Raw genomic sequence first — 14,309 nt, forward strand, 5'->3', positions numbered from 1 at the left:
AAAGAACATTTTTGTCCATAGTGTTCCACTAAAAAGTTTCAACTGAATACCTTCATCCAAACAACCCCAATGTCCCAATGTTATGCAACAGAGCTCAGATGTCAAAGCCCTTCTGGACAAAGTGCAGTAGAACAGGTCATTTTTTTTGCACTGCCAGGCACGCACTCACACCAAGCCCTCTCCTTTCCCACTATAGCGGAGCTTGCTCTGCAGTGAGCACCACTTGCCACAGTCTGATAATTACAGTAAACAAACAGGGCCAACATGTTGAAAGACCTGAATTTACACATCATGTTTCCATTTACAGTGTATATAAAAGTTTACTGGCTGATAAAACCAGTTGATATGTAGCTCACAATTGTGCTATTGTTCTGATGACATATTTTAAGCCTTGTGACAGAATTATACTGCCTTGCTTTCACTCATATAACTAATGATGTTTTTCAAACCAAACTGCCCGTCAATCTGGCTTTTTGTGTTAGGGTTGCACATGGAGCACTTGCATGCGATTTATCTAGAGCAGCAGCAGAAATCTTAAACATCTAAACATGATTATGACCTTAATTCAAGTTCAGAGGAACAAACTTCCCATCACAGGTTTTGGAGAAAGATAAGAACAGCATGAGCCGAAATAAACACAAATGCAACACACACAAGAAATTTAAAAAAAATCACAGGGGATTTAAAGCATTTTATTAAACAAACCATTTCATTTGGCAGTGCATTCGCTGACATTCATTTTCAGCTATATTAGAAATGTGCTCTAAAAAGAGAAGTAGTATGATAAAAACCCTTCAGGAAAAAGCCCTGGTCTCATTTAACCTTGAATCAATGGATTTTTTTAAAATTATTATATTATGCATGAAAAAAATAATACGAATGTGCATGCCACGGATAGTCGACATTGGGTTATCCATTCGACACGCCACTATTTGAATACCAAAATCACTAGATTTTCACTAGATAGAATCACTAGATAGATCCAAGATATAGATCCAATCACTAGATAGATCCAAGATGGCGGCGCGGTAGCACGCAGCGGCCACTCCGGATCCACAACGGTGCTATTTTTGTTAAAAAAGCCCGACTTTTGCAACACATGGACATCGGAGCAACCAGTGTTCGTGTCTACCATCGCCAGACACTACTCAAATATAAGAATCATGCAAAAACCAAGCTGCATGATGACCTGCAGGAGGCGCTACGCGTACTCGGCTTGCTGCGGAGACCAGGCCTCCAGCCCTCGGCGTCGCCTGATGCCGGTGGCCTGGGGAGAGGACGTCGTAGCGGTGTCGCGAAAGCGAAGCGGAAAGAGGGCGGGGTCCATGCTAGTCTAAAAACAAACCCTAGCCGGCCGGCTCTCCCGTCTATCCTGCTCTCAAATGTTTGCTCCCTGGACAATAAACTGGACTATATCCGACTCCAGCAGGCTACGCAGCGTGAGTTTAGAGACTGCTGCGTCTTTGTTTTCACGGAGACGTGGCTCAGCGACAGAGTTCCGGATGCCGCCATTCAGCTAGACGGGCTCGCCTCGTTTCGTGCCGACAGAAATACAGCTCTCTGCGGTAAGACTCGAGGTGGTGGCTTGTGTGTTTACATCAACACGGAATGGTGCAAGAACTCTATGCTAGTCTCTAGTTACTGTTCATCGCTGTTGGAGCTTGTGACTGTTAGATGCAGACCTTTTTATCTACCACGGGAATTCACCACTGTTTGCATAACCGGAGTTTACATTCCCCCAGCGCTAACGCTAAGGAAGCGCTCTGTGAACTGTATGGGGCTATGAGCGAACTGCAGAACGCTCACCCCGACGGACTGTTTATTGTCGCCGGAGATTTCAACCATGCAAATCTCAAGACAGTGCTCCCTAAATTCCATCAGTATGTGGACTTTGCAACGAGAGGGCTGAGCAGCTTGATCTTGTTTACACAAACATCCCAGGCGCTGCCGGGCGGAGCCCCGCCCCCACCTCGGCTACTCAGACCACATCTCTGTTATGTTAATTCCAGCATACAGACCGCTCGTCAGGCGCACAAAACCGCTTCAGAAGCAGGTGAAAACCTGGCCAGCAGGAGCCATCTCTGCTCTTCAGGACTGTTTTGAGTGTACTGACTGGCACATGTTCAGGGAGGCTGCAACATATGGCGATTCTACCAACTTGGAGGAATACACAGCATCAGTGACCAGCTACATCAGCAAGTGCATTGATGATGTCACTTTCTCAAGACCATCACCACACGCTCCAACCAGAAGCCGTGGATGACTGCGGAGGTGCGCACGCTGCTGAGGTCCGAGACTCCGCCTTCAGAGCAGGCGATAAGGCAGCCCTAAGAACAGCTAGGGCCAAACTGTCACGGGCAATCAGAGAGGCAAAGCGCGCACGCCCAGAGAATCCACAGTCACTTCCAGGACAGCGGTGACACGCGGCGCATGTGGCAGGGCATCCAGGCCATCACCAACTACAGGACAACATCAGTTGCCTGTGACAAAGATGCCTCCCTTCCAGATGCGCTGAACGACTTCTACGCTCGGTTTGAAGTGCAGAACGACGTGATGGCGAGGAAGTCCACCCCTCCTCCCAACGACCAGGTGCTCTGTCTTACCACGGCAGATGTGAGGAAAACTCTACGTAGAGTCAACCCACGGAAGGCTGCTGGACCAGACAACATTCCTGGCAGAGTGCTCAGAGGATGTGCAGACCAGCTAGCAGATGTTCTTACCGACATCTTCAACATCTCTCTGAGCAGCGCCGTTGTTCCAACGTGCTTCAAGGCCACCACCATCATCCCCATGCCAAAGAAGTCTTCAGTGTCCTGCCTCAACGACTACCGTCCCGTCGCACTTACACCCATCATCATGAAGTGCTTCGAGAGGCTCGTCATGAGGCAGATTAAGACCCAGCTGCCCCCTCACTAGACCCACTGCAGTTTGCGTATCGTTCAAACCGTTCAGCGGACGATGCCATCACCACAACCCTCCATCTGGCCCTCACCCACCTAGACAATAAGGACTCATACGTTCGAATGCTGTTCATAGATTTCAGCTCAGCATTCAACACAATCATTCCCCAGCACCTGATTGGAAAGCTGAACCTGCTGGGCCTGGACACCTCCCTCTGCAACTGGATCCTGGACTTCCTGACTGGGAGACCTCAGTCAGTCCGGATCGGGAACAGCATCTCCACCACCACCACACTGAGCACTGGGGCCCCCAGGGCTGTGTGCTCAGTCCACTGCTGTTCACTCTGCTGACTCACGACTGTGCAGCAATGCACAGCTCGAATCACATCATCAAGTTCGCCGATGACACGACCGTGGTGGGTCTCATCAGCAAGAACAACGAGTCAGCATACAGAGAGGAGGTGCAGCGGCTGACGAACTGGTGTAGAGCCAACAACCTGTCCCTGAATGTCGACAAAACAAAAGAGATGGTTGTTGACTTTAGGAGAGCACAAGGTGAACACACTCCGCTGAACATCGACGGCTCCTCTGTGGAGATTGTCAAGAGCACCAAATTTCTTGGTGTTCACCTGGCGGAGAACCTCACCTGGTCCCTCAACACCAGCTCTATCACCAAGAAAGCCCAGCAGCGTCTCTACTTTCTTCGAAGGCTGAGGAAAGCACATCTCCCAACCCCCATCCTCACTACATTCTATAGAGGGACTATTGAGAGCATCCTGAGCAGCTGCATCACTGCCTGGTTTGGGACTTGCACCGTTTCGGACCGCAAAGCCCTGCAGAGGATAGTGAGGACAGCTGAGAAGATCATTGGGGTCTCTCTTCCCTCCATCAAAGACATTTACAAAAAACACTGTATCCATAAAGCAACCAGCATTGTGGACTGACCCCACACACCCCTCACACAAACTCTTTACCCTCCTCCCGTCTGGCAAGAGGTACCGAAGCATTCGGGCCCTCACGGCCAGACTGTGTAACTAACTTCTTCCCCAAGCCATCAGACTCCTCAATACTCAGAGACTGGTTTGACACACACGTGTCCTGAGTTGCACTTTAATTACTGTCACTTTATAACTGTCTGCTACCTCAATAACTGCTATGTGCATAGAACATTATCTCATAGTATGTTATGTTTACATTTTAGAAACTGTCATCTTTTTGCACTACTGAGTACTGGTCGGCGCTGCACTGTCTATTGTCCTGTTCATTGTCAGTAATTTGTTGTACTGTCCCGTACTTTTTGCACATGTTTGCACGTGCACTTTATATAGGTAGTTTATATAGGTATTTTATTTCGTTGTGTAGTCTCATGTGGTCCTATGTTGGTCCTTTGTTGTTTTTATGTAGCACCATGGTCCTGGAGGAACGTTGTCTCGTTTTGCTGTGTACTGTACTAACTGTATATGGTTGAAACGACAATAAAAACCACTTGACTTGACTTGACTTGACTATTCAGTTATTCTATACGTGCAATAGAGGTCCTACCCGAACTTGACGGTTTTTCCGGAGATTTTATCATTTGAAGAGCTATGTATTGTGCTATTTAGGCTCATAGCTCACTGTGCAATTCATTTGCTGCTATTTTGATTGAGGAAATCCTATTGTAATAAACTTTTTTTCCCCGTGTCCCAACGAAAATAAAAGGATAACCATTCTTGAAATCTTGTGGTTAACCAACTGTGCACACAGCCAACATTTAGGACCATTACGATATTTTTTACATTGTGACATAATTTTCATGACACTGGAGAAAATGTTTGCCCCCAATTTTCATTGCCGCAATGTGAATTATTAAGACTATTAAAGATATTAGAAAATTATTTTATGAATATATGTGGATTATATTTGCCCAAAATGAGAACATATCCTCCCAGAAGAAATATTCTACTAGAAAACCTTTAGTCTAAACTGGAAACTATTTTATGGAGTTCAGAACAGTTCATTGAGATTGAAATCATAAGAAAAGCATCTATTTCCTGAAGCTGAAAATGTTGTCATGTTTACATTGGTGAATCTTAATAAAACATGTCTAGCTCTCATTTAATCTCAAAATCAAAATAATTTAATTAATTAAATACACACACATATACACCATTAGTAATTAAAAAATTTAACTTAGGAATAGTATCACGGCTTGTGCTGTTTCTAACAAGTCATTGGATAAACAAGGATAGACGGCTGGATGTGTGTGTGTGTGTGTGTGTGTGTGTGTGTGTGTGAGAGAGAGAGAGAGAGAGAGAGAGCACGTGTGATCACCTGTTGACACACCCAATCAGAGATGCTGTCAGCTTTTCCAGTGGAAAATAGACGTCCAAGTGGGGGTATTGCGGTGGATGACGCGCTCAACAAGCCACATGATAAGATACGCGGATTTATGGTCTCAAACGCGGAGGCAAATGAGATTCATCCTCAGCCACCCAGATTGAGGACAATCACTACGCCACCATGAGGACTTAAGAGGGCATTGGGCATTCAAAAATGAGGAGAAAATAAAAATAAATAATAATAAAACAAATTTCTCCAGTAAAAAAACAAAACAATAAATCAAACAATTTTGGGATGAAATATGTTTCATGAGCTACACATACCATTTTCACTTTTGCATTTACTGAATCCTTCTGTGCAACTATGGGAGGAAATCTTTACCAAATCCACATATATTTTGCATATTTATTAATCTTACCCATCCAGAATCACCGCTGAAAACGTGTCATAAAAGATTTTCAGCCACTTACAGTAGATCAGGTGCCTCTTTTTCCATCTGTAAATTAAACAGAACAGTTACTCTTACCTGCTCCCATGACTTTTTCTTCCTCTTCTGCCTCAAACCCTCATTCTCACTGCTGGGTCTCACGGCTAGCATTGGCTTGCCGCTAGCCTTCCTTCACTCTCACGGTGTACAGCTAGTCTCACGAAAACAGATGCTAGCTTTCTGAAGACACACTGGCTGGCTTTGCTCCACACACTCTACTCGCAATGCAAACTTGTTTTTTTATCCTTTCCTCCAATCTCATTTTTGTATCATACACACTTGACAGCTGAGACCGACCTGCAAGTCTGAGAGACAGATAACTTTCCTGTTATGATAAAAAAAAAAGACTGTCTTTTTTGTCAGTTTCTGTCTAGGCCTAGGGCTGGGCGATATAGCTAAAAATGTGTGACCCTTTTCATGGTATTCCATTTCACAGTGCTGTGAAAAAGTATTTCCTGGTTCTATTTTTGTTAATTTTACATACTTAATTGTTTTAGATCTTCAAACGAGTTATAACATAAAACAAAAGCAACCTGAGTAAACACAAAATACAGTTTTCAAATATATATATTTTTTTAATTAGGCAAAGAAGTCTCCAACATCTAAATGAAAAGAACGAAAAAAGAAACGTCCCTTTTTCAGGACACTGTATTTTAAAGATAATTTTGTAAAAATCCAAATAACTTCACAGATCTTTATTGTAGAGGGTTTAAACAATGTTTTCCATGCTTGTTCAATGAACCATAAACAATTAATGAACATGCACCTGTGGAACGGTCATAAAGACACTAACAGCTTACAGACGGTAAGCCATTAAGGTCACAGCTATAAAAACTTAGGACACTAAAGAGACCTTTCTACTGACTCTGCAAAACACCAAAAGAAAGACGCCCAGGGTCCCTGTTCATCTGTGTGAATGTGCCTTAGGCATGAGGCATGAGGACTGCAGATGTGGCCAGGGAAATAAATTGCAATGTCCATACTGTGAGATGCCTAAGACAGCGCAACAGGGAGACAGGAAGGACAGCTGATTGTCCTTGCAGTGGCAGACCACATGTAACAACACCTACACAGGATCGGTACATTCAAATATCACACTTGCGGGACTGGTAGAGAATGGCAATAACAACTGCCTGAGTTAAACTAGGAAGCCCTTGGACTGAGGGCTTGTAGGCCTGATGTAAAGCAGGTCCTTACCAGACATCACCGGCAACAATGTCACCACAAACCCACCTTCGCTGGACCAGACAGGACTGACAAAAAGTGCTCTTCACTGACGAGTCATGGTTTTGTCTCACCAGGGGTGATGGTCGGAGTCACGTTTATCGTTGAAGGAATAAGCATTACACCGAAGCCTGTACTCTGGAGCGAGATCGTTTTGGAGGTGGAGGGTCCATTATGGTCTGGGGTGGTGTGTCACAGCATCATCGGAATGAGCTTGTTGTCATTGCAGGCAATCTCAATGCTGTGCGTTACAGGGAACACATTCTCATCTCTCATGTGGTACCCTTCCTGCAGGCTCATCCTGACATGATCCTCCAGCATGACAATGCCTCCAGCCATACTGCTCGTTCTGTGTGTGATTTGCTGCAAGACAGGAATATCAGTTTTCTGCAATTGTCAGCGAAGAGCCCGGATCTCAATCCCATTGTTCACGTCTGGGACCTGTTGGATCGGAGGGTGAGGGCTAAGGCCACTCCCAACAGAAATGTCTGGGAATTTGCAAGTGCCTTGGTGGAAGAGAGGGGTAACATCTCACAGCAAGAACTGGCAAATCTGGTGCAGTCCATGAGGAGGAGATGCACTGCAGTACTTAATGCAGCTGGTGGCCACACCAGATACTGACCGTTACTTTTACTGCCTCCTTAAACTTGATAGCTGGTTGTGCCACCTTTCGCAGCAACAACTGCAACTAAATGATTCCGATAACCGGAGATCACACTTTCACAATGCTGTGGGGGAATTCTTCTTTGCATAACATCTAGTTCAGCCACACTGGAGAGTTTTTGAGCATGAACTGCCTGTTTAAGGTCCTGCACAGCATCTTAATCAGGCTCAAGTCAGAACTTTGACTAGGCCACTCCAAAACTTTAATTTAGCTTCTTTTGAGCCATTCAGAGGTGGACTTACTACTATGCTTTGGATCATTGTCTTGCTGCATAATCCAGTTTCGCTTGAACTTCAACTCACAGGACAGGACGTTCTCCTTTAGGATTTTCTGGTAGAGAGCAGAATTCATGTTTCCCTTGATTATTGCAAATAGCCCTGGCCCTGAAGCAGAAAAGCATACCCACACCGTCACACGCACCACCATGCTTGACTGTAGGTATGATGTTCTTTTTGTGGAACTCTGTGTTTGATTTACACCAGATGTAATGGGACTCCAGTCTTCAAAACAGTTCCACTTTCGACTCATCAGTCCACAGAACATTCTCCCAATACGTTTGCTGAGGATCATCAAGGTGTGTTTTGGCAAAATTCAGATGAGCCTTAATGTTCCTCTGGGTTAGCAGTGGTTTTCACCATGCCACTCTTCCATGGATGCCATTTTTGGCCAGTGTCTTTCTGATAGTGGAGTCATGAACAGTGACCTTTACTGATGCGAGAGAGGCCTGCAGTTCCTTGGATGTTGTCCTTAGCTTTTTTGTGACTTCCTGGACAAGTCATCGCTGTGCCAGGATTTTTCCTGCATAGAGAACTACTTAGTTCTCTACTTAGTTACTACTTAAAATTTGACGGCCACCTCAGTCAAATTTTGTGCCGCCTCCGGCTGTCTACAAAACTCTGGTGGGTGTCTTCATGGAAAACACTAACAAGCGTTGGACTCGGTGGATTGTCATTTGTAACTGTAAATCTCAGCGATAATAACAAAAAAATTCTGTTGTCAAATAGTTGTTTGATGTCATTTAACGTAACATGAGATCATATAAAACTAAAATGATGACACGCAAGACGAGAGGAGCGCTGCGGCTCGAATGCCTGATAGAAACACAGATCATAGCTTGCCGATATATCTTTATTTCATCCTTATAGTTCATATAATACGGGACCATGACATGTAGATAAGCACAAACTCCAAAACTGTAATTCTCTGTGCGGTCAGAGCCACTTCAACCAGTCGTGAGACTGGGAGAGATTTAAAGTTCTGCCAGCTCGCAACAAGTTGCATCATTGATGAGATCATCATGATAAGCTCAATCTTATGTGAAAAATAACACTAAAATGACAATAACAATAAAATGTGTGTGTGTGTATATCAATATATATTAGATTTTGGATAGACTAGATTGACAAATGCTTACTACAAGAATACTCTTATTGCTAAAAGTTTCAACAGTTTTCATTGACTACAACTACATTAAAATGCCCAGATTTTGTCAACTTAAACTTGACTAAAAAACAAAAATAGGATAAGGTTGACTAAATATGATAAAAACTAAAAAGGACATTTGACACAGGACTAAGACTAAATTAAAAAACAGCTGACAAAACTAACACTAAAATGCACATTCGAATGTAAAAATGAGCATTCGAATCATGGATGTGTGCTAACACTAAAAACTAACACTAACACTAAACTAGTATTCAGTTGCCAGGTCATTAGGATTGTATTAATGCAAAGCCAACGTTTACGTGTTTTTAACATCACTTTTTTGATCAGTATGGTACCACCTCCGCCTCATTTTGAGCTAGGAAAAACACGGTGTGCTCTTGGAGGAATTTTTCATGGTCGGCCACTTCTTGAAAGGTTCACTACTGTTTCAAGTTTTCTCCATTTGGAGCAAAGGTTTCTCACTGTAGTTCTTTGGAGTCACAGAGAATTTGAAATGGCTTTATAACCCTTCCCCAGACTGATACATTTCAATCACTCACATTTTTCCTCATAATTTCTGGAATTTCTTTCGACCTTGGCAGTGTGCTACATTTTAGCCAACTTCATGTTGCTGAAAAAGTTCTATTTAGGTGCTGATTTGATTGAACTGGACTGGCAGTAATCAGGCCTGGGTGTGTCTAGTCCAGCTGATCCCCATTATGAAAGCAGTTTCATAGATTTGGGGATTTAATAACTAAGGGGCAAATACTTTTTCACACAGGACCATTTAACATTATCATGGGGCGCATTCACTCCGAACACATCAGTGTTTTTCGATGTAAACATGCCCTAGATGGACGTCTTTGACAGTGTCTCCCGTTTTTTTTCAGCATCTAATGAAGAAACTGCATTTTTTCAGACACTGTATCAATTTAAAAGGAAATTCAGGATTTATAACACATGTTCTGTTTTATTCGTTGCACTGCGTCTGTTTTAGTCAAAGAATTCCAGTGCTTGGCACACATCCATGATTCGAATGCTCATTTTTACATTCGAATGTGCATTTTTGTCTTATATTTGACGAATTTTCTGATTTTAATTTAACGAAGATTTAAATTGTTCTACAGCTGTATTCCAAATAACCATTGTTGCCAAGTAGATTCAAAATGTTTAATGTAAAACAGTAATAATCAAGCCCTGTTTTCCACTAAATGAGAATAAGAAAAAGTTAAATTTAATATTATTTTAATTTATTTTTTATTTTTGGGGGGATTTTCTCCCCTTTTTTCCCCAATTTGGAATTCCCAATGCACTCTAAGTCCTCGTGGTGGTGTAGTGACTCGCCTCATTCTGGGTGGTGGAGGATGAATCTCAATTGCCGCCTCAATCCGCAAATCTTATCACATGGCTTGTTGAGCGTGTACCGCAGAGACCTAGTGCATGTGGAGACTCCATGGCATCCATGCACAACTCACCACGCGCCCCACAGAGTGCGAGAACCACATTATAGTGACCACAAGGAGGTTAACCCAATGTGACTATACTCACCATAGCAACCAGCCCAATTGTTTGCTTAGGAAGTCTGACTGGATCACTCAGCATTTTATTTTTAATTATAATAAAAAATATGTTTTTGATCATTTTAATTATATGCACCAATTTAATAATGCAAGGTATTAAAAAAAATGACATGTTTTACAAAAATATTTGAATGTATAAAAATGCCACAACAGAGACTTCTGTAAACATTTGTGTGGTGACGCATACATAATTGAATCAGGAGTTAAATGATTCACTAAATTAATCAAATTTCAGGGCTCCAGTCGGTGACAAAATGGTCGCATTTTGCTGCCATTTTTCCTGCCTGTGAAACTAAATTTTTATATTATTGTTGATATATGGCAATGTGACCTTTGTTACTACAGTGTACATTTTTGGGTGATGGGACAAACTAATTGTTAAATCGGAGCTTTGAATTGATTTGTAGAAACCGATTCACAGAAATGAATCAAACTTACAAACTGGAGTGCTCTTTTTGCTACTGAAATCTGAACAATCAGTTTAAGATATGAGGAACCACAAAACTAGTGTAAAAGGCATGGCCAAATAGAAAAGACTTTAAAATTATTGTGACGTTCACAATGTTGCTTAATTTTGTACCCCCAGAAAAATCATTAATAATATATTGTGCAATACATCTCCCAAGGAATCTGGTGTAAAGGCACAGCCTTTAGTAAACGTAATGGCAAAATAAAGAGCATCAAAACCATTGCGACATTCACTATGTTGTTTACATTTTTAATCGCCAGCAAAATCATCAGGAATGTATTGGTAATTTTTGATATATCGCCCAGCCTATCTAGGCCTTGAGGTCTCTCTAAACTCGTACACAACAAAATACGCTCAGAACAGCTGCACTCTCTTTCAGAATCAATGATGCACTAAACTTGGTTAGACAAGTTACTACACAACTTTATTTCAGCTGGTTTCTTTTTTCATTTGTCAAAATAGTTAAACAATCTAAACTTCTATCTTTACAGGTTTAATGTGTTACATGCCCTCAGATCTCATAAATTCTACTGTTTTTCATTCAATGGTTCATACAACTCAGGCACTGTATACTCACAATATATCAAAATATACAAAACACTGACATGACATCACTGTCATCAAATCAAAAATCAAAACCAACATGTCCTTTTTTCTATCCAAATAATATACTGAAGGCCACAACATCTGAAACTTATTTAAGACTGCTCTTGATACAGTGTTTGATTACATAATAGCTTTCTTTTACTCTCAAACAACACTCACAAAAATCACAGAGGGGTTTTGGGTGTGTGGAAAGCACAAAGAAAATATGAATGGCTAAAGAAGAATATCAAAGGAATGTGCATACACTAACACACACTAGTTCTGGAGTGTCTGGCTACACTCTCTCGCAGCTAACATTAAAGACTGCTGCAATAAGAGCTATAACTGGCAGATCTTGGCCCCTCCCACTTTCTCTCAGTAATCTTTCCTCTCATCTCTCCATCTAACTGTGGATCTGAAGCCTGTTGAACACACACAGGGTAAAACACATCACAAGTTATCCTGTGTAACTCTTCAGTGGAGTCTGTGTTGCAGTAGATGTGGAGCTGAACTTACCACAGACAAAAACACGTTAATATCGTCTGGACCCAAAGCCCCCGTCTCCACCACCAGAGCCATAGCCACCTGAACGGAATATTTCTTTCACTTATGAAATATCATGAAATATACACAAAATTAAATGCACAAAGATTTTTATGAAGAAAAACGTAACAATTTTATTCCGTTTTAATTAGAATTCCGCATCCTGTTTGCCACCTCAATGTAATTTTTAATCAAATTCAGAAAATTAATTGGAAAACAAAAGGCATTCTCCTGTCAACTCTGTCAATACCATGGTAATTTTTGGTTTGTGCTGAAAGCTCCAGAGTGAGGCTGGGTATTGTTACAGATTTGCTGATTCGATTCAAAAGCTCTCAATTCGATTTGCTTCCGATTTCTATTTCGATTCATTTTGGTATATTACAGTAATAATGTTAATTTGCTTATATATAAAATAGTTCCTCTCTCAGCTAATGCTATTAATTATTTACAGGGGACCTTCGAATTTTAATTTGACAAATATTATCATTAGTTTTTTATAATTTTGGTCACATGTTAAGTTTTTTAAATATACGTATTCAATCAATAAATAAGACTGAAATTACATATTATATTGCATATATTTACGTTACATGCAGAATTTGTACTATTTACCTTAACCCTCTGGGGTCTGAGAGTGTTTTGGAACCTGGAGAAGTTTTGACATGCCTTGACATTTGTGTTTTTTTTTCAGTTGCTTAAAAACCCATTAATGGCTAAAGTCTGATAACACTGTATTCAACACAAACTAGGCTACAATAATATGTGACCAAAATGTGTGTACATGTTTGTATTTTTGAGAAAATAACATTTATGCATGGTTTTTGAAAAAAAAAAAAAAAAAAAAAAAATATATATATATATATATATCATTGAAATAAGGCCATTTAACAAGAGTTTTTGCTACAAAATGATGTGAAAACCATCCTGATCACTCATTCATACAAAACACTATAGTAATTGAACATTTGTAAGACACTTTTAGTGTTAGAAAGGTCATATGCAAGGAGGCGTGAACTATAATGAATATTGATTGTAATTCACACCTGAGGAGACAAAAGACCCCTCCCCTGAGCCCATCACTGAGGAATGTGACAGAAAGACAATGAATGTTAGGAGACTTAATGATCAAAATCAAGTTTTAAGTTAAAAGAAGTAATCTGACTATACATTTTCTTTACACAAGACTTTACTTAATTTTAGACCTACACTACCATTTAAAAGAAGTCTCTTCTGCTCACCAAGACTGCATTTATTTGATCCAAAATACAGTAAAAGGTTTTCTATTTGAATATATTGTAAAATGCAATTTGTGATCAAAGCTGAATTTTCAACATCATTACTGCAGTCTTCAGTGTCACATGATCCTTCAGACAACATTATAAAAATGGTGATTTTCTAATATGGGCATATTTAAAGTGCATTTTACTAATTTAACCTGAACCCATATTTGCAAGCACAAGCTTTGTTGATGATAATGAGGCAGCATAAACACTAGTTAAAATATAATCTAAACATTCATATTATTTTTATATCATATTAATATCATACAGCATACAATTTAAATACCTGCTTCAGCCGAAACAACATTTACATGTAACTAAAACTTGCTTACTAGGACATATTTCAAATGTCAATACTCTGAATCCTGGCTGGCAAGTCTGGAAACAGTCCCACTAGTAACATATGTACATGTTTATATAAAATAGCATGTCAACTAATTAAAACTAAATGACTTACTCATCCGAAATTTTATCCTTGGCCGGATCAAGTCTCTCTTCAAAATACAAACGTTCATCGCTCCCGCTCTTCTTCTGAGAAATTGTAACTCTTCTTCACTATCCAGGAGCTCTCTCACTTTTGTATCGTGCTGTCTTTCAAATGCGCAGAAAAATTAACGAACTATATGTTTTCAAGGCAGAGTGGGGGGTGTTTACCATTTGCATTGATCGCCTCAGCACATTAGCGTATGAATAGCGCACTCTGCTGGTGGGTGGGATCACATTAGAGATAAATTAGCTGAGCCAGGAAAACTGTACATTGCTTTGTTTCATACAAATTACAGTGCAAGAGTATATTTGTTTTAAATTTTAATTGTTTTATTTAAAAGTAG

The 14,309-nt window shown here is 40.8% G+C and overlaps 1 protein-coding gene across 2 annotated transcripts in view; it reads right to left on the bottom strand.

Moving 5' to 3' along the window:
* LOC127659345 (heterogeneous nuclear ribonucleoprotein A3-like) overlaps nt 1-14,309 on the bottom strand; it is a 41,617-nt gene that overhangs the window by 17,162 nt on the left and 10,146 nt on the right. Inside the window, exons 10-11 of one of the 2 annotated variants that reach the window (XM_052149123.1) lie at nt 12,173-12,241; nt 11,240-12,078 (exon numbers count right to left, since the gene is read on the bottom strand). The exons of the other annotated variant lie outside the window; for it this stretch is intronic. Coding sequence (XP_052005083.1) covers nt 12,189-12,241 — 53 coding nt within the window. The 3' untranslated portion in view covers nt 11,240-12,078; nt 12,173-12,188. Of the gene's footprint in view, nt 1-11,239; nt 12,079-12,172; nt 12,242-14,309 lie in introns of those variants that run through there. 2 annotated transcript variants of the gene reach the window in all.

This window comes from Xyrauchen texanus, chromosome 18, assembly GCF_025860055.1.
Source record: "Xyrauchen texanus isolate HMW12.3.18 chromosome 18, RBS_HiC_50CHRs, whole genome shotgun sequence".
Taxonomy (NCBI): domain Eukaryota; kingdom Metazoa; phylum Chordata; class Actinopteri; order Cypriniformes; family Catostomidae; genus Xyrauchen; species Xyrauchen texanus.